The sequence below is a fragment of the Lethenteron reissneri genome, chromosome 69 (assembly GCF_015708825.2).
Source record: "Lethenteron reissneri isolate LAM-NWPU_2019-01 chromosome 69, ASM1570882v1, whole genome shotgun sequence".
In the NCBI taxonomy this organism is placed as follows: Eukaryota; Metazoa; Chordata; class Hyperoartia; order Petromyzontiformes; family Petromyzontidae; genus Lethenteron; species Lethenteron reissneri.
This window is the reverse complement of record NC_083847.1, coordinates 8,844,736-8,866,511: the sequence shown is the minus strand read 5'-3', so window position 1 is coordinate 8,866,511 and position 21,776 is coordinate 8,844,736. Positions and strand designations below refer to the sequence as shown.

At 45.9% G+C, this 21,776-nt stretch overlaps 1 protein-coding gene across 1 annotated transcript in view; it reads right to left on the bottom strand.

Moving 5' to 3' along the window:
• PILRB (paired immunoglobin like type 2 receptor beta) overlaps positions 1-18,913 on the bottom strand; it is a 39,248-nt gene extending 20,335 nt beyond the window's left edge. Inside the window, exons 1-2 of the mRNA XM_061579342.1 lie at positions 18,473-18,913; positions 6,505-6,897 (exon numbers count right to left, since the gene is read on the bottom strand). Of these exons, the coding sequence (XP_061435326.1) occupies positions 6,505-6,897; positions 18,473-18,629 (550 nt within the window). The 5' untranslated portion in view covers positions 18,630-18,913. The remainder of the gene's footprint in view (positions 1-6,504; positions 6,898-18,472) is intronic.
• Between the last annotated feature and the right edge of the window lie 2,863 nt (positions 18,914-21,776).

Genomic DNA, 21,776 nt, shown 5'->3' with positions numbered 1-21,776 from the left:
CATACACTCATATACTCACTCTCATACACTCACTCACTCATCCACTCAATCACTCTCATTCACTCACAGTTACTCACTCTAATCCACTCACATCTACTCATACTCACTCACTCTCATCCACTTACAGTCACTCTCATCTACTCTAACTCTCATACACTCACATTCACGCTCACTCTCATACACTCAATCACTCTCATACACTCACTCACTCTCATACACTTACATCTACACATACTCACTCACTCTCATTCACTCACACTCACTCTCATCCACTCACAGTCACACTCACTCTCATACAATCACACTCACTCACTCAAAGTCACCTTTATACATTCACACTCACTCATCCACTGAATCACTCTCATCCACACACACTCACTCACGCTCATTCACTCACTCAATCTCACCACTCACTCACTCTCCTCCACTCACTCTCTCTCACTCCCATCCACACACACTCACTCACGCTCATACTCTCATATACTCACTCACTCTCACCCACGCTCACTCTCATACACTCATTCACTCATCCACTCACTCACTCTCATCCACTCACTCACTCTCATCCACTTACTCACTCTCATTCACACACATTCACTCACTCTCAAACACTCACTTTCATCCACTGATACTCACTCACGCTCATAATTTCATGAACTCACTCAGTCTCATTCACTCACACTCACTCACTCAAACACTCTCATCCCACTGACATCCACTCACACTCACTTTCATACACTCACTAACTCACTCTCGTCCTCTCACAGTTACTCACTCTCATCCACACACACTCAGTCACGCTCATTCACTCACTCTCACTCACTCTCATCCACTAACTCTCTCTCACTCCCATACACACACACTCCCTCACGCTCAAACTCTCATACACTCACTCACTCTCTTCCACTCACTCTCATCCATTCAGTCAAACACTCTCATCCCACTCACATCCACTCACACTCACTGTCATCCACTCACACTGACTCACGCTCATACACTCATCCACTCATCCACTCACTCTCATCTACTCACTCTCATCCATTTACAACAACAACCGCCATTCGCCAGTAAGTGGCGGTGACGTCACCACGACGCTTGTGCCAGGCCATGTGCACCTTGAGGCCACGTGAAGTGTCCAATGCCCGCTGGCAGGAGGTCACAGGGCAGACCCAGGTGCCACGGGTCGCCTGATTGAGATGAGTGGCTGATGCACCACCTGTGCCCCCTACTGTGCCAACTTGCTGTGCTTTAGACACCCGGCGCTCCACTCGTTGTTGTGAGCGTCGCTCCTCCGTCCTCAGTTGTTGTTGGATGGCGACTGCCTCCAACTGCCCAGTAGCGTCCTTTACCAGCCTCCTCCACAGAGGCCGATCTTGACACCGCTGGTACCAGTCATCGGAAAGTCCACTCAGCTCCACTTCCTGCTGTACCACGTCACTCCTTCTCTTCTCTCGCCATGCCGTGCGCGTTTAGCCCCTTCGATCCGGCCGAACAAAAGCTGTTTGGGTATGCGGTGATTGGGCATGTGGGCTACATGACCCAGCCAACGCAGCCTTGCCTGCCGGAGGTGCTCACCGATGGGACTTTGTCCAGATCTTTCGAGGATTTGTGAGCTCCTCACACAATCCAGCCTGGTTAAACCCAGGATTGATCGTAGGCAGGCCATCCTAAATGTTTCTAACCAGCGAAGATGTTCCATTAGGGGGGTCCACGTTTCGCAAGCGTAGAGAAGGGAGGGAATGACTGTGGCCGAGAAGACCGGAAGCTTTTGTGCGGAGCGACAGACCAGGTAGCTTCCACACAGCGTTACGCAACCGATAAAAAGATAATGCCGCTCGACTGATTCAGAGTGAGACCTCTGCTGATAAACCGGAGCCGGTCATGAGCACACTGCCCAGATATGGGAAACTCTCCACTCTCTCCACAACTGCCCCATTACCGATTGAGAGTTGTGGGGGAAGAGTGCCCGATGGTACACAATACCAAGGCAGGTGCTTCGTTTTGTTGGGGCTGATGGTAAGGCCCCACCTCTTAGTGGCACGCTCCAGTCTCAGCAGCAGCGTCTCCAACTCCTCTTCTGAGTGAGCTGCAATTACCAGGTCGTCGGTATACATAACGTGGTTGACCAATAGGGAGCCATCCCTTGACCGCACCCGGGCATCGATCAGCCTCCCATTGTATCTGTACCAGATGGAAATTCCTCCGGTAGAGCTACTGAAGGCTTCACGAACTATGTGGTCGAAATAGATGTTAAATAATGTTGGAGCCAGAGGACATCCCTGTCGCACCCCAAGGTGTACAGGGGATGGCTCAGACTCCCGGCCACGTAGTTTTACCCGGGCCTGCTCACCATCATGAAGGTCCTTAATAAGCGTGAGCAGAGGGTCAGAGACTCCGAAAGCATGAAGAACAACCCAGAGCCCAGGCCTACTGATGGTATCATAGGCCTTGACCAAGTCAATGAAGCAGAGATGTAGGTCTTGTTGGAATTCCCTACACCTCTGCTGTAGCAGACAGACAGAAAATATGACATCTTTGCAGGACCGCCCTTTCCTGAAACCGCATTGGGGCTCTGCAAGTCTTTCCTCAGCTTGCTTAGCAAGGCGATGTTGAATAATCCTTGGCAGGACTTTTCCCGGCATACTGAGGAGGGAGATGCCCCTGTAGTTGTTACAGTCTGTGCGGTCCTCCTTCTTAAAGAGGGGGACCACCAGGGCATCCTTCCAATCCTGCGGAACCCGTCCAGTGGCCCAGACCGTTGTTATGATGTCATGTAGGGCAGTCTGCGCAACAAACGCCACCCTCTCTCAGCATTTCGCTTGGGAGATCATCTCTGCCCGGTGCCTTTCCTGATCTCAGACTCTGGATCGCCTTCAGTACTTCCTCAACGGATGACACCTCAGTCAGCCACTCACAGGGGGCGACTTCCTCCTCCAATATTTGAGGCACCGCAGCCTCAGTAGGGTCATCCCCACTTTTCCCATGATGTTTTCCAGGTGGAGGGATTCCCCCTCCCCCAGGACCTCACAGAAATGCTCAGCAAATCTGAAAACCTGTTCCTGGGGGTCGGAGATTGGATCACCATTCTTTCCCCTAATGATGGTAATAGGTGTGGCGCTGCAGGTTACTTTTTTGATGGCGTTAAATAGGGATTTGTGATCGCAGGCCATTGAGGCAGACTCCATCTCCTCAGCAACCTGCGACCACCACCCATCCTTGCAGCGCCTCACGGCTCTCTGAACCTCCGAGCGAAGGCTGCGGTAAGCCTCCTCATTCTCTGTCGTGGGATGCTGTAGCCGATGAGAGTGGGCCTGTTGCTTTTCTCAACCATCCTGAACACCTCCTCTGTCAGCCAGGGTCTCTGGGGAGGTCTGGACCGCGTACCCAAAGCAGCCATTGCAGCTGCATGAGTCACAGTCCTAAACCTCGCCCATTTACCCTCGACATCAGTGGGGGACGATGCTTGCAACTTCCATCAGCTAGCTGAGACCAGGCCGCCGTAGGTTGGAATGAGGTCCTGGGTGTACACCCACCACCGGAGTGGAAGAATGGCAGGCACATCTTACAGATGACTAGTCGATGGTCAGGGGGCAGATCAACTCCATGGTAGGTCCTGATGTCAAGGACATGAACGCGCATCCGCTGGTCCATCACTATGTAGTCTAGCAGATGTTTTTGCGTGGACCCGGCATGCGTCCATGATGTTGTGTGGATGCGCCGATGCCGGAACAGCGTGTTGGTAATTACAAGTCCATGGGCTGCACAAAAATCTAGCAGCCTCCTACCATTGTTATTGAGCTGATCTGGCCCATGCCTTACAATCACTCCAGAACAGGTGCCAGCATCATGACCAACTCGGACATTGAAGTCACCCAACAAGATGACTATCCCGAGGGGCCACTTTAGCCGGCACCTGTGACAGGTCATAGAAGGCATCTGACTCATCGGCCTTGCCTGTATCCCTCCACGGATGTTCGTCTTCGGTGGGGGCATAAGTAACCACGACCACCACTCTTCGCCTCCGGTTGATGGGATGGCGAGCCCAAAGTAGCCTGGGGCTTACAGCATCCCACCCCTCACCGCCACGCTCCCACATCCCCTTCATTCTTTTGTACAGAAGAAGAGCCACACCCTGTGGTTTGGCAGTCTCCTGCCCCGAGTAGAGGACTGCCCACCCCTCATGGTGGCAGAAGCCAGAGCCGGTCCACCGGACCTCCTGAATGCCACAGAGATCCAGGTGGTACCGGTCCACCTCCCAACAGAGGAGTGGCAGCCTCTCCTCCACAGTGAGCGTTCGAACATTCCACATGGCCATCCGTATTCCACATGGCCATCCGTAGTGGCTTTTTGTTGTTTCTGGAGGAGCCCCGAGGGTAAAGATTCAATCTCCTGGCTCCGCCAGATGAGGTTTGGCCAGGAGACGTCATAGACGCCTGTCCCCCCAGAGCCTCTGACACGCGCTTATTAATTAGATATTTTTCACGTAGTTTAGTGGTAATTTATTGAAAGTGGAGGGGTTACCAGCCCCTCGCACCCGTCCAGAGCCCCCATTTAGCCGCTGTGGTGGTCACAGATGCCATGAGGGGAAAGGCCAATCGGAATTGGCCCTCCCACCGCGGCACTGTCCACAACAACGTTGTCCGTCCGGCACCACAGGGAGGTAGGGGGTTGTTTTTGCCGGACATCCATTTCCACTCACTCACACTCACTCACAGTCACTCACTCTCATCCACTCGCTCACACTCACTCTTTCTCATCTACGTACACTCATTCACTCTTATCCACTCATATATTCGTATACTCATTCTCATCCACTCACACTCACTAACTTTCATCCACTTACTCACTCTCATCCTCTCACATTCACTCTCATCCATTCACATTCCCGCACGCTCATACACTCAAACTCAATCTCATCGACTCACTCTCATCCACTCACACTCACTACCTTTCATCCACTTGCTCACTCTCATTCCTTCACACTCACTCTCATCCACTATCATCCAATCATTCTCATCCACTCACATCTCATCCACTCACTCTCATCCACTCACACTCGCTATCATCCACACTCATCTACTCACACTCACTCATCCACTCACTCTCACTCAATATCATGCTCTTACTCTCATCCACTCACACTCATTCACTCGTATCCACTCATACTCACTCGCACTCACTCACACTCTCATCTACACACACTCACTCATCCACTCACACTCACTCACTCATCCACTCACACTCACTCTTATCCACTCACACTCACCCACTCATCTACACACACTCACTAATCCACTCACACTCACTCACCCATCTACACACACTCACTCACACTCACTCACACTCTCATATACAGACACTCACTCACTCATACACTCACACTCACTCACTCATCCACTCACACTCACTCCCACTCTCATCTACACACACTCACTTACTCATCCACTCTCACTCACTCACTCATCCAGTCACTCTCACTCTCATCCACTCATACTCGCTATCATCCACTCGCATCTACTCACGCTCACTCATCCACTCACTCTCACTCAATCTCTCTCATCCACTCACACTCATTCACTCTCATCCACTTATACATTAATATACTCATTCTCATTCACTCACTCTCATCCAATCACAGTCACTCTCATCCACTCACACTCTCTCATCCACTCACTCTCATCCACTCACACTCACAAACTTTCATCCACTCACTCTCATCCTCTCACACTCACTCACTCTCATCCAATATCATCCACTCATTCTCATCCACTCACATCTAATCACACTCACTCACTCATCCAGTCACACTCACTCTCATCCACTTACTCTCTTCCACTAACTCTCATACTCACTCGCACTCATATTCTCATATACATTCACTCATATTCTCATCTACACACACTCACTCACTCATCCAGTCACACTCACTCACACTCTCATCTACACTCACACTCACTCACTCATCCACTCACTCTCATCAACTCACATTCATCAACTCTCATCCACTCACTCGAATCCACTCACACTCATTCACTCGTATCCACTCATACTCACTCGAAATCACTAACACTCTCATATACACACTCACTCATTCATCCAGTCACACTCACTCACTTATCCACTCACACTCACTCACACTCTCATATACACACACACAATCACTCACTCACCCACACACTCACTCACTCATCCACTCACACTCACTCTCATATACACATACTCACTCACTCATCCACTCACTCACACTCTCATATACACACACTCACTCATCCACTCACAACCACTCACTCACTCATCCACTCACTCTCATCTACACATACTCACTCATCCACTCACACTCACTCACACTCTCATCTACACACACACACTCACCCATCTAGTCACACTCACTCACTCATCCACTCACTCACTCACTCATCCAGTCACACTCACTCACACTCTCATCTACACACACTTGTATGCACTCACACTCTACAGGACGGGGTGGAAACACACAAACCTTACCTTTAATAATTAGATCCGTTCCTGGAATTATCTGGAACACAATTTTCTCTAACAAGGTGTGTAACATTATTCGGCAGAAGTACTTGTTCTGGTCGCTGCGCCTCACGTTCGTGATCTCTAGAGATGCCTCGCGTTTGTGAGGATCTCCCACCAGGGCGAGGCGGTTCGTGAACAGCTTGCTGATAAAGGTCGGGTTGCCCGTGTTGTTAAAGGTGAAATTTCCGTGAAAGTTATCAATTCTCCACGCGACACTGATTCGGCTCAGATTCACGTTTTCAGGGAACGTGAATCTGCAGGGGAGAGTGGCGGAGCCTCCCTCCGCGGCCTCCACAGTCCTCGCCACGCACACATTGTAGCCGTTACCCTCGGTGCAGATCTCCCCAGCTCCACCACCTGCGGACGATAGCGGGGAGGGCGGAATTGACACCAGCCGTGGGTTTGTGTGCTGGAGAACGCCACGGGCTGACTCTGTGACAGCTCTACCAACACGCGACTGTGGGCCGGTGTGCCGTGTATCTGGTATCGTTCAGAGAGCCATGGCAGGCCTGTTGTCTCAAGACCCCAATAGAGAGAGAGACCTGTCTAAACTGAACTAAAAACTTTTTTTATTTTACCGAAACTAAACTAAGTTTTATTTGACTAGGTGAGGCCCACTGAGCCGTAGAGCTCTTTTTCAGAAACGACCTGGCAACAAATGGAAGTTCAGCGAGGTGGCCTATCACGTGGATATTTAAAGGAGCCAAATACTCTAAATGGATGTTTCTACAGAAAGCGTCAGGGTCGGGATCGCACCCGTGACCTCATGTATACCAGGCGAGGTCGTTAACATATCGTAGCCACCGTAGCACCATTGTCATCGAGAAAAAAGGTTGGGGATCTTTACTTTATTGGGGTCCGAATGTGATCAGATAATACTTTCATGAAGCTTGTAGTGTCTGTGTTGTCGTATGCTCAGACCCGCGTTCCTGGTGGTAATCGGGCTTTTTCCAGTGCAGCTCCACGACGATGGAACGCGTTGCCTCTGACAATTGTAATAAGACAATCAGAATCTTTAGAGATATTTTAAATTTGCCCTGAAAATGCACCTCTTTAAAATTGCATTTCCCTAAGAGTTGTGGTGGTTTACCGCTGGATCTGTCTTATTCCCTGCTTTCCTTAAACGGCGCATTTGAAGTGCGCCTAACAAATGTAAATTCCTCTTCAAATGCTAATTATTTTGTCAAGGCTCTCTTCCTCCTCCCTCACAGCTTAAATAGACACTCCAAGCCTAAGACGTGTCATTTAGACTCTGTCTTATCGACAGACATGTTCTTCACCTGAGGACGGCTGCTTGCGTTGTGGCCGAAACGTCGTGAGAATTATTTTATTATGTTTTATTTTTATTATTTTATTACTTCCCTTCTACGTGACTTTACCGAAAGAACCAAGAAGATAACAAATGTAATGACGGAAAATTACCCCAAGCCAATATGCAGCCTAATGCCTATTTGAAAATAAACAAAGTTCTCCGACTGGTAGAAAGAGGCCTCTACGGTGATTCGTCAGGAGGCAAACTTTTTTAAAGGGATTTTAGGAATAAGGTCTTAACGAGATAAATCGGAAAACAGAGAGTGTCCATTAGAGGGGAAGGAGAGGGATTGGCTAAAGTAAAGCAAGGACAAGAAGGTTCCAGAAAAGGGACCTGAGGAATATAAAAGGGGAGAGCACGAGGAGTGAGGACGTTTGGAGGAAGTTACAAGCTGAAGTAAAGCACGAAGCCTATGGTCCAGTCATGTGGCTGTGTTCCAATAAAGTGGCTCTTACGACATCATTGTTAGAATCATTACAAGAATTTTAATTATTATTATTGGGTGAATGAGTGTGCTAGAATTAGAAAAAGTGTTACCGGCTAGAAAACACCCTCGTGCCCAATATGTTTGGTACGATGCGGGTCAGTGGTAAATATCGTCTGTGGCCCATTACCAAGTGGTATACGTCACGTGACTGCAGGCTGTATTAAATGAAGTCATGGGACCGTATGCTTCCCATCCTTGGTCTAGAGACCTCATCATACTCGTCCTGGCTGTCTAGGTATTAATCTAGATTTTAAGTTTTCGTGACTGCAGGGATCCATACTCTTTGGTTTGTTCGGTAAAGTCACGTAGGTATAAAATAAATTAAATCACGACGTTTCGGCGCAACACAAGCGTCCGTCATCAAGTGGGACAACCACAGCATGAAACAATTGCTGAAATGGGCAAAAAGGGCTGCTGCAACAAGAGGCCATATAGGCAAGAGAAGCGTGGGGGGGGGGAGGAGCCATGGAGGAGAGACAGGGAGGGTGGGGGTGTGGGGTAGGGGGAGTGGAGGCTACAAGTAAGCAACAAGCACGGCAAAAATGATGGCAGCTACACCAAAATCAACAAAAATCTTACTAACAGCCTGACTACAAAAACCAATAATATCATTACCAGTTCGACATCTCTAATCGAACCAATCAACTGATTTCCCTAAAACCTCTTGCTCCTAGACCACCCATATTCTATGGTCTTCCTAAAATCCATAAAGAAGGCACTCCACTTTGGCCCATAATATCCACTATCAACTGACCTACCTACAAGCTGGCCCGTTTTCTGTCTGATACCTTGCTTCCATTCACTAGCAAGACTACCTCAGCAGTACATAACTCAGCTCACTTGGTCTCTCTAATAAAGGGCATTTCACTGTCCCCAGATGATTTCCTCGTCAACTTTGATGTGGTTTCTCTGTTCACCAAGGTTCCTGTGCCTGACACCTTAGCAATCATTGAAGATTTAGTCCACCATGGACTGAATCCTGTTGTTCCTATGCTGGTTAGGTACTGCCTTATCAACACTTACTTCACCTGGAATGGTACTTTCTACAAACAAAATGAAGGTACCCTCATGGGTTCCCCCTTATCACCAGTGATAGCGAATGTTTTCATGGAGAAATTTGAAACAGATGTCATCCAAACATCCACCCTACGTCCTTCCTTGTGGAAGAGATATGTGGATGACACTTTCGTTAATTGGCCACATGGCCTGCCAGCATTGATCACATTTCTCAACAAAATTATTTCCATACACCCATCCATAAAATTCACCATGGAAGTGGAGAAGAATGGCAAACTACCATTCCTGGATGTTTTGTTTGAAAAGAGACCTGATGGCTCTTTGGGATACACTGTCTACAGAAAAGCTACCCACACAGATTTATATCTGAAACCTGATTCCCACCACCATCTGGCACAGAAGAATTCCCTCATCAAAACATTACACCATAGGGCCCACTGCATTTCTGACCAACACCACCTAGCCAGTGAACTGGAACACGTACACCAGGCCCTTAAGATGAATGGATATTCGGACCACATTATCCGCAAAGCTGTTTCTCCAACCATGGAGAGACAACCCCCTGAGACGCCGATCAAACCCATCACATTACCATACATAGCTGGCGTTACCAAAAATAATACCAAAATCTTAAACAAAACACAAGATCCAGGTCTGATTCAGTACAGTACACAATCCATGATCTAATCCCATCCGTGAAGGATGTCATTCCTGACATGCAATATCCAGGAGTTTACAAACTAAGTTGCACCTGTGGTGATTGTTACATTGCGGAAACGAAACATCATGTCTCGGACCATGTTCACGAGCACAAGGCAGATCTGAAACACGGCAGAACTAATACCTCCACCGCGGCTGACCATTGCTATAATGCTGTGGGCTCTCATGATATAGTTTTTTCCGAGACCAAGGTACTCTGCACACCTTCTGGCTATCAAAGGTTTGTTCATGAAGCCATCCAGATATATAAACATAGACATAACTTCAACCGGGAAGATGGATACAGATCGAGCAATCATTGGAAGGATACACTATGGGGACCTCATTTTCTAGTAAAAATATGATAATTGGTTCTTTACCCTTCTATCTGGCAACAAAACTGACACCTTTTTACAAGGTGTCATGTTTGCATAGACCGCAATACCTGCAGTCATAAATACAAACAAAAGACATAACTCCGATAATGTGCACTGTCCTTGAAGTTGATTGGTCCACACCCGAGACAGCTTTCCTTTGAGCCTAGTCTCACATGGGTTGGACCAGAAGACGCCAAAAGGCGCACAACTCAAAAGACAATGCACCATCAGAGTATGAGAGCTCGGGGCAAACATCTACACTATGGGGACCTCATTTGCCAGTAAAAATATGATAATTGGTTCTTTACCCTTCTATCTGGCAACAAAACTGACACCTTTTTACAAGGTGTCATGTTTGCATAGACCACAATACCTGCAGTCATAAATACAAACAAAAGACATAACTCCGATAATGTGCACTGTCCTTGAAGTTGATTGGTCCACACCCGAGACAGCCTTCCTTTGAGCCTAGTCTCACATGGGTTGGACCAGAAGACGCCAAAAGGCGCACAACTCAAAAGACAATGCACCATCAGAGTATGAGAGTTCCGGCCAAAAATCTACACTATGGGGACCTCATTTGCCAGTAAAAATATGATAATTGGTTCTTTACCCTTCTATCTGGCAACAAAACTGACACCTTTTTACAAGGAGTCATGTTTGCATAGACCGCAATACCTGCAGTCATAAATACAAACAAAAGACATAACTCCGATAATGTGCACTGTCCTTGAAGTTGATTGGTCCACACCCGAGACAGCTTTCCTTTGAGCCTAGTCTCACATGGGTTGGACCAGAAGACGCCAAAAGGCGCACAACTCAAAAGACAATGCACCATCAGAGTATGAGAGCTCGGGGCAAACATCTACACTATGGGGACCTCATTTGCCAGTAAAAAATATGATAATTGATTCTTTACCCTTCTATCTGGCAACAAAACTAATTATCATATTTTTACTGGCAAATGAGGTCCCCATAGTGTAGATGTTTGCCCCGAGCTCTCATACTCTGATGGTGCATTGTCTTTTGAGTTGTGCTCCTCTTGGCGTCTTCTGGTCCAACCCATGTGAGACTAGGCTCAAAGGAAAGCTGTCTCGGGTGTGGACCAATCAACTTCAAGGACAGTGCACATTATCGGAGTTATGTCTTTTGTTTGTATTTATGACTGCAGGTATTGCGGTCTATGCAAACATGACACCTTGTAAAAAGGTGTCAGTTTTGTTGCCAGATAGAAGGGTAAAGAACCAATTATCATATTTTTACTGGCAAATGAGGTCCCCATAGTGTAGATGTTTGCCCCGAGCTCTCATACTCTGATGGTGCATTGTCTTTTGAGTTGTGCGCCTTTTGGCGTCTTCTGGTCCAACCCATGTGAGACTAGGCTCAAAGGAAAGCTGTCTCGGGTGTGGACCAATCAACTTCAAGGACAGTGCACATTATCGGAGTTATGTCTTTTGTTTGTATTTATGACTGCAGGTATTGCGGTCTATGCAAACATGACACCTTGTAAAAAGGTGTCAGTTTTGTTGCCAGATAGAAGGGTAAAGAACCAATTATCATATTTTTACTGGCAAATGAGGTCCCCATAGTGTAGATGTTTGCCCCGAGCTCTCATACTCTGATGGTGCATTGTCTTTTGAGTTGTGCGCCTTTTGGCGTCTTCTGGTCCAACCCATGTGAGACTAGGCTCAAAGGAAAGCTGTCTCGGGTGTAGACCAATCAACTTCAAGGACAGTGCACATTATCGGAGTTATGTCTTTTGTTTGTATTTATGACTGCAGGTATTGCGGTCTATGCAAACATGACACCTTGTAAAAAGGTGTCAGTTTTGTTGCCAGATAGAAGGGTAAAGAACCAATTATCATATTTTTACTGGCAAATGAGGTCCCCATAGTGTAGATGTTTGCCCCGAGCTCTCATACTCTGATAGTGCATTTTCTTTTGAGTTGTGCGCCTTTTGGCATCTTCTGGTCCAACCCATGTGAGACTAGGCTCAAAGGAAAGCTGTCTCGGGTGTGGACCAATCAACTTCAAGGACAGTGCACATTATCGGAGTAATGTCTTTTGTTTGTATTTATGACTGCAGGTATTGCGGTCTATGCAAACATGACACCTTGTAAAAAGGTGTCAGTTTTGTTGCCAGATAGAAGAGTAAAGAACCAATTATCATTGGAAGGATGTTATTAACCAGGTAAACCCATAACTGCCTTTGGCCTGCCTTCATATCCGCATCTCCAGTTTCCTAACCCTCCCACTCCCAGCCCCGCCCACTTCCCCTCCCCACCCCGGCCCTCTTATTTTGCTGTGCTTGTTGCTTACTTGTAGCCTCCACTCCCCCTACCCCACACCTCCACCCTCCCTGTCTTTCCTCCCTGGCTCTTCCCCCCCTTCTCTTGCCTATATGGCCTCTTGTTGCAGCAGCCCCTTTTGCCCACTTCAGCAATTGTTTCTTGCTGGGGTTGTCCCACCTGATGACGGACACTTGTGTTGTGCCCGAAACGTCGTGATTTAATTTATTTTATTTTATACCTACGTGACTTTACCGAAAGAACCAAAGAGTATGTCTAGGTATTATTTGGGCATTCCAGCAAAGACCATTATGTTGATTGTCTTGTGATCATTTCAGAGACAACGCTTCTGAATGCATGCACTCCCAGAGGGATGTCTTGTGGATGATGAGGTATGTAAAGACGTGTTATTGTTTACATGTAATTGTGTTGCTTATTCTCTGCAACGATGCTTGTGATTATTCTGTGTTGCGCTTTAAATGCCTTTTATGCTTGAACTAGGACCCATATCTAACGGAGGGCTCCTTGCCCACGAACACATGGCAGTTCATCTGCACTGGTCCAAGCAAACCTGGCTGCTGATGAGACACTGAATGTCAAAACCAGTCCAGGATTTTTGCTTGTATTGAACCCAATGCTGCTGAAATCATATACTTGCAGATGGAAGGCCTTGTGGCTGATGAAATGTGTCAAAAAAAGTGTGCATTTTTACGTAGAGCGACCGTCTGAGTAGTTTTGCTCAGTCTCTCCAGGTTGCACGCTTCACTGCATTGGCATCTAAGGCACGTCTGTCAAAAATAGCTTTTTTTTCTTTTTGGATGTCCAGTGTCGTCTAGCCGTGTGAACCTTAATTTTATTGGCCGCGTGGTGTCGCACAGCGTGGTGTCGCGCAAAACGACGACGTCTGTTATGGCGTCACTGGGAGGGGCGGGATTGGGGTGGTGCCCGCCCACCACTCGCCATTATGACGCAACCATCATTAAAGCAAACACTTTTATGCTAATTATTTGGTTCTTTCGGTTAAGTCACGTCTAAAGATAAAATAATAAATTAAATTAAATAATAGCATACGACGTTTCGATTACAACACAAGCAATCATCATCAGGTATAATGAAATAGCGACATAAAATCTAACCAGAAAACTATAGACAGACATATTAGCAGACAGATATCACCAAGATACATAGAGGGAGCAACACAGGAACCAGAGAGGGGTGATCATCTCTGTGGGGTGGCCTTAAATAGACAGAGGGGGGAGGAGGCAGAGAGAGGGAGGGGGTTAGAGAAAACATTTGCATATCAATGAGTGGTCCAAAAACAAGGTTCTGCAAGTGCGATGACACGGCAAGCAAGTCTGAAAATCAGAAGGACAAACTAAAATTCAATAACCTAGCAAAATATCGAAATGTAATGTAATACAACACAGAGAGTCGGTCAACACACAATTAACGCATAGCCTGGTTGATTACGTACTTCAAAGATTGCTAAGTTAGAATTTAAGTGTGAACATTCCAAAGAGAAGACACAGGCTATGCGTTAATTGTGTGTTGACCGACTCTCTGTGTTGTATTACATTACATTTCGATATTTTGCTAGGTTATTGAATTTTAGTTTGTCCTTCTGATTTTCAGACTTGCTTGCCGTGTCATCGCACTTGCAGAACCTTGTTTTTGGACCACTCATTGATATGCAAATGTTTTCTCTAACCCCCTCCCTCTCTCTGCCTCCTCCCCCCTCTGTCTATTTAAGGCCACCCCACAGAGATGATCACCCCTCTCTGGTTCCTGTGTTGCTCCCTCTATGTATCTTGGTGATATCTGTCTGCTAATATGTCTGTCTATAGTTTTCTGGTTAGATTTTATGTCGCTATTTCATTATACCTGATGATGATTGCTTGTGTTGCAATCGAAACGTCGTATGCTATTATTTAATTTAATTTATTATTTTATCTTTAGACGTGACTTAACCGAAAGAACCAAATAATCATTTACTGCAGTCACGAAAGTTCTAAAATTAAGACTTTTATGCTAGTTTGTGTGCGTGTCTTGTGTGTGTGTTATGTGTATGTTATATGTGTGTAGTATGTGCAGTGTGTGTGTTGTTTCTCTGTTGTGTGTATTGTGTGTGTCCCAAGGCTTGTAATTAAAACGTTGGCCGATGCAGTCATTCCCACGATGCCTTTCATGCAACCTGACATTACTCACACTCAGGGGCGCAGCTGTGGGTGGGTGGATATGTGGCAGCGTAATGCGATGCATCGGGGTCCAGTCGGCCACGAGGGGGACCCCGAATCAACAGATTACATTTTTTAAAATTCAATAATTGACATTGAATGCCAACAAAAAACATTTTTCCAAATGAAAAATACACAGCGTAACATGTAGTAGCGCTACTGCTGTTTGCTACTGAACAGCAGGCTGTTTGCTTACTGACATGCGCATGAAAGCAAGAATCACGATGACTTAATAGTGCGTATTGTACCTTTACATCTTCTTATTAATATTGTCACTGTGAGACTGTCTTCCTCGAAACCAATACACGGCGCAGCAACTAAAATTATGTGTAGTAATATTGTATACGGGTAAAAAAAAGACATCCGTAAGTTACGTCAGCAAAAGTGTGTCGGGAGAAAGGAGGGTGCCCACAGTCGGATTCTGCACAGCGCCCCCCACCCGCCCCCACGTTGCAATGCGTCGCTGCGCGCCTGCCCACACTGCGGGATACGTGAACACGGCCTTTGGGCGGCAGTGATGACGCTCGTACCTGACAGCAAGGAGCACCTGGGGTCAGGCGCCTCCCTGTGTGGGGCTTTGTGTGGTCTCCCCCTGTCCTGCAGAGTGTTAGTGGATACAAAAACAAGTGTGTGTGTGTAGATGAGAGTGGGAGAGAGGGTGAGTGAGTGTGAGTAGATGAGTGAATCAGAGTGTGAGTGGGGGAGGGTGTGAGTGAGTGTGAATATGAGGGTATAAGTGAGTGTGAGTGTATGAGAATGTGAGCGAGTGAGTGTGAGTGGATGAGAATGTGAGCGAGTGAGTGTGAATGGATGAGAACGTGAGCGAGTGAGTGTGAGTGGATTAGAGTGGGGAGCGGTGGTGTAGCGGTTTGCGCGCTGCACTACGAACCCCGGCTACCCGAGTTCGATTCCCGCTCACGGCCAGCACTAGGTCGACTCAGCCTCAAATGTCTACCTGATGAGATGTTTAAACATCGCCACTAGGGAGACAAATGCGGCCGGGCGTGGCCACGCAGCCCATCGTATGCCGTGCCGGCCTTCATAGATCCAACATTTGCCTCAGCATAATCAACGTTTTGGGGTTTAGATCGCGTTATTTATAAATGTGTCGTAACCCTCCACCACCCGACACGGCCAATCAGCAAAAAAAAGTGTCACGTTGACAAAAGACAAATAGTTCACTGCTTTAGCCCACCGGTGTGTTGAAGCGTGAAACCACAACATTTACAATTTTTGAGTAGTACGACGTTTCGCTGGTAATTGCATCCATCATCATCGGGCAATTCGCCAAAAACGTTGATTATGAATAATTTTGGTCGCAAAAGCCTACGTGTTAAATTTGCCTCAGCAGTCTGCTACGGCTATACGGGGGATCTGTGAGCGGGTAAATGAATTGATGTGCGTGTGGCGCGTGTGGCGTGTCGATGTTCTTCCCCCTCTTCTCTACGAATTTATTCCGGGTCTCTGCAGTTTCCTCCCAAAGCTAAACAAAAGCCACACGCAGTGTAACCGCTAATGACCGAACCCACCATTGTTCCTTACAAATTACTCCATTGGAATAACACGCAGCAACTTGCAGGGCGCCGTGAAGGCTGGGAGATGTTAACTCACTCGCTTGGTATACAGCGAAATGTGAGTTCGACCCCGACCCCTGCTGCGAATGTGGAGTCTGCGATGTATTTCTCCCCGTGGTTGTGTGGATTTTTCTACGGTGTTTTCCTCTCCACATTCATAATGAACATCACTGCGCGTTCAGAGTATCTGCTGCGATGCCGACCCTGGGGACGCCTACTATATATATTTTGAGTTTGCGTCTGTATACATTTGCACGTGATGAGAAGCCGCTTTGTTGAGCAATCATCTTTGATCGGCAGGTCGCTTCTGAGAAAGAGCTACTTAGCTCAGTGGGTCTTACCTCGTCAAATTAAACCGAGTTTCATAAATGTGACAGCGTTATGCGACGCATAGGGTGCACAGTCGGCCACAAGGGGGCCCCGAATCAACAGATAAGCAAGTACAAACATATTCTTGGTTCTTTCGGTAAAGTCACGTAGAAGGGAAATAATAAAATAATAAAAATATAAAGCAATACAATTCTCACGACGCTTCGACTGCAACACATCTGATGATGATTGATTGTGTTGCAGTCGAAACGTCGTGAGCATTTTATTGTTTTATATATTTTTTATTTTATTATTTCCCTTCTACGTGACTTTACCGAAAGAACCAAGAACATGAATCTCTGCAGTCACGAAAACTTTCAATCGAAAGTACAAACATGTTCAGATTTGTTTTAATATAGTCATTAGAAATCTCCTGTGGTCTACCATGGACCAAGCCCGATGATCGTATCATTAGAGCAGTGTAAAGTTGCCGGATCCACCACCACCTAGGAGGAAATCATCGAACCTATAAAGCCGAAAAGTTCACACAGCGTAACATCTCGTAGCGCTCCTGCTGCTGTCTGTTACTGAACAGCAGGCTGTTTGCTTTATACTGACATGCGCATGAAAGCAAGAATCACGATAACTTAATAGTGAGCATTGTACCTTTACACCTTCTTACTAACAATGTCACTGTGACACTGTCTTCAACTTAAATAATATAGACAGTAATACGCCGACATATTATTGTATACGGGTTACAGAAACATCCGTAGCTCTTTCTGTAAATGTGAGTCGGGGGAAAGGAGGGGGGTCCCGCACAGCCCCCCCCCCCACCCCCTACGTCGTAATGCGTCGCTGTGACCCCCCTGCGCCTCGAGAAAGGCGACGCGATCTCGCAAGGGACGGCGTGGGCACTGAGACCCTGACAAGACGTGCGCTGGGACGAGCTGTTGCCCCAACGCAACACGGTAGCAATCGGGCATCGGAGGTGTGTTAGCATGCTAATGAACATTCACTGAATTTATGCCGCTGAGTAACAAACAACTGGCTCCTCCGTAATGTCATTTTTTTTCTCTGGTCGAAAACTTTCCACTATCAGGATGGAGTAGTTTCGATTTAAAGCTTTCGTGACTGCAGGGATTCATCTTCTTGGTTCTTTCGGTAAAGTCACGTAGAAGGGAAATAATAAAATAATAAAAAATAAACCATAATCAAATAATTCTCACGACGTTTCGGCCACAACGCAAGCAGCCGTCCTCAGGTGAAGAACAGGTCTGTCAGACGCTGTCTTTCCGACAGACCTGTTCTTCACCTGAGGATGGCTGCTTGCGTTGTGACCGAAACGTCGTGAGAATTATTTGATTATTTATTTTATTGTTTGCCTTCTACGTGACTTTACCGAAAGAACCAAGAAGAGGATGGAGTAGATTATCTACTTTGATTATCACCTCAATGAAACCTGCAACTATATCCCAGTTCCTTTCCACCGATTTTGATTCACCCCCCAGCGTTGTCCAGAAAGTTCTGCTCGTCTAATCGAAGCGCAGAGTGACCGAGACGCCGGGTCCCCTGTTCGGGGAGGCGGGGGCGCGTGGAGGCAGCAGAGGCGCGGCACCACCCCCGGCGCGTTACCTGCAGCGTGAGCTGCGTGGAGCAGCAGCAGCACCAGAACCGTGGCGGGGATCGTGGAGCGGCACCCCCAGCCCATGCCTCTCTCTCTCCGCACGAGCCGCGAGGTCTGGCAGAGCCCCGCGCAGGCTGCCTCGTAGACGGGGCACTGAACGTGCATGGGGAAGTTCCCTGCACTGCCAAGTGGTTGCCTGCCTCAAACGCTGGCTCTATAAACACGGAATTGATGATTGCACATTTCCCCCTTTGTGCGTTGGCGAAGGATGGGAGTCGCTCTGAGACAGGGCTCGGTTATAATGTGGTAGTGAGATGGATCAGGACTGTGAAGGAGGAGGTTGTAAACTGGAATATCGATCGTGTTGAACCCAAACCCATCGTGTGTTGTGACTGGGTTTCGAGGATTGGATGAGGATAATTATGATGATACATTTCAATAATAATTTACCTAATTATCCAAGGAACTCTTTTTTCAGAAGCATCCTGCCACATCGGGATGTTTGTTTGAAGATGTTTAAAGCCGATTAACGATGTGTGCATATTATTCACGTTTGAGGACACCGTAGATCCATAAAAAAAACCCCACGCTTTAAGCGAGGCAGCACTCTATTCCCATACAAATGTAAACAGATGAGCATTAGTCCATTTGCTGCATTTCCTTCTCCTTGCGAGCCAGGGTATAGCACCCAAGAACTATGAACTTTTTATGTTTACCAATAAGGCCCACTTCGCGATGAAGCTCTTTTCAGAAGCGACCTGGCCACAAATGATAGCGCATTGAAGTGGCTTATTACGTGGACAATTAATACGGCCAAATTCTCTCAATGTATATTCCTCAAATGTGGCGGTAAAAAACGGAAAAAAATGCACACGATCACATGGAGAACACGCAAACTCACAATATACAGGCGTCAGGGTCGGGATAGAACCCACAACCTCCTGTAAACTAGGCGATGTAGTTAACATCTTGCCACCGTAATGCCCTCAATGCCCACGAGAAGGGAGTTTCCTAATATTTATGCGATCTACCAAACCTCACCTCCACAGTGCTGGATTACACGCCATCTGCAGAGACACTTTCCGCTGGGCGATTAAGAGGGTAGGCATATAGGACAGCGGTCGGGAACCTATGGCTCGCGAGCCATATATGGCTCTTCCGGTGACGGCATATGGCTCCCAGACAATTTTGAGTTGAAAAAAATAATAATATAATAATAAAAATAAAATCAGTTTGGAACTGATTTTAAAATACTTGTGATATTGCTTAATAATACTGTGTCATTTTAAAGTAAACAGAAATTAGTTTCGAAGATAAAATTTCTCGGGTCACGAATCCCGTGACCAGAAGTCGCATTAAAAGTAAGACATTTAATTTATTATACGTAAAAAATACTATATGGCTCTCAATGAAATATATTGAGAAATATTTGGCTTTTATGGCTCTCCCAGTCAAAAGGGTTCCCGACCCCTGGTATAGGAGAACCAATCAGATACTTTAGGAGCTCTAAGGAAACCAATACGGGGAGAGACAGTGACGAGCGGCAGTGGAGATCGGTGAATTATCCAAGTGTAGTGCAGATTTTCTAATTCGGATTTTATGGATGAACATGGCCCAATGTAGATTTCTTCTTGCATATAGCGACAAGAGATTGACTTTTAAGTAGGGGTCACAATGGTGGTTCCTGCATGGTGCATCCAGCGCAAATCCAAGAGCAGCATGATTAAAGGGCATGTTTTTGTTTGCATGTTCACGTGTGGTTAATGCAGATAGGATTCTTTGAAAAAGGATTATCTTTGGTGTTTTAACATCAGAACACCTGTTTTATTGCCAGAAAGGGTGAAACCTATTGTTATATGGGGTTTAGTCTGTTTAGTGGTTCATTAGTAGCTGATCTGTAAGCACCGTCACAGTCGTCAAACAGTGGCAATAATAAAATGATAGCTTCAACTATTTGCATGTGGAATAGAATGGGAAAACAGTGTTTGTTTCTGCATAAAACCCCTATATTTTTATTTTATTGTATTTAAGATGTGATCAATGTTGCGTTTGAATGTGAGTTTTCGTTCAGTAAACCCAAGTATTTGAAGCACTCTGTTTGTGCAATGATTCTGTTTCTGATATCTGTAATAGGTAAAGGGCATGAAACTGGCTTTTAGTTTGAAAAAAAAGACCATGATCTTCATGTTTGAGGGATTTATGAACAATTTTAGTGATGGGAATTGATGTTAAATGAAGTCGAAGTCGCGTTGGAGATTTTGTTTGACTTCGTTCGCAGATTGATCCCGATAATAGCATGCCAATGTAATCAGCAAAGAGATTTAATTTTGAGTGAATTAAGTTTAGTCCAAAATTGTTATCATGAGAATAGAATTGGACGCAGGTAAATATTCTTAGGTGTTTTCGGTAAAGTTTTTTCGGTAAAGTCACGTAGGTAAAACATCAAAATTAATAAAAAATAAAATAAAATAAAGATCACGATCTTTATAAAGATCACGATCTTTATTTTATTAATGAAAATAAAATAAAGATCACGATCTTTATTTTATTTTATTTTTATTAATTTTGATGTTTTACCTACGTGACTTTACCGAAAAAACCTAAGAATATGAATCCTTGCAGTCACGAAAGCTTCAAATCAAGGACGCAGGTAACTTTCAAGAACGGTCTGAGAGGTACCATTTAAACCATGTCATTGTACTGCCTGAAAATGTTAGTTGAGTAGTCACGAAAACTTCAAATCTAAGTTGAGGAATAGTGCACATGCAGTCGTGGCCTCTATCCAGGTGACTGAAGAGAACATTGAATACATCCACCATTGCTATGGTGCTGCAGTAATCCTCTAGAAAATCAGATTCTGGTGGAGATTGTGACTTTTTAGGTGGCAGTTTCTGAGTTTTGGAATATTATAGTAACTGGTGAAAGAATATAAATTGGTCTATGATGACGATTGCTAGTGTTGCGATCGAAACGTCGTGATCTATTATTATTTCTTCCTACGTAACTTTACCAAGAGAGCCAAAGAGTATGGTATATTATTATTAGGCTCTTATTTGGAGCCATTCTTATATTCTGGACGAATAAGAGCGGATTTTCACTCGTGGAAATATATCTTGGATAAGTGAGAGGTTGAAATGTGTGTGAGGGGTTTATAGATGAGATCTGCCACAGCCACAAGTGCAAATGCAGGGAACTAATTTTCTTCCGTGGATGATGATGCCTTTAATTGATGCAAATTTATACAGTACGTTCATTTTAGATATGAGACTAAAAAACAAGTATAGATGATAACTTCAACTAACAATTTCATGG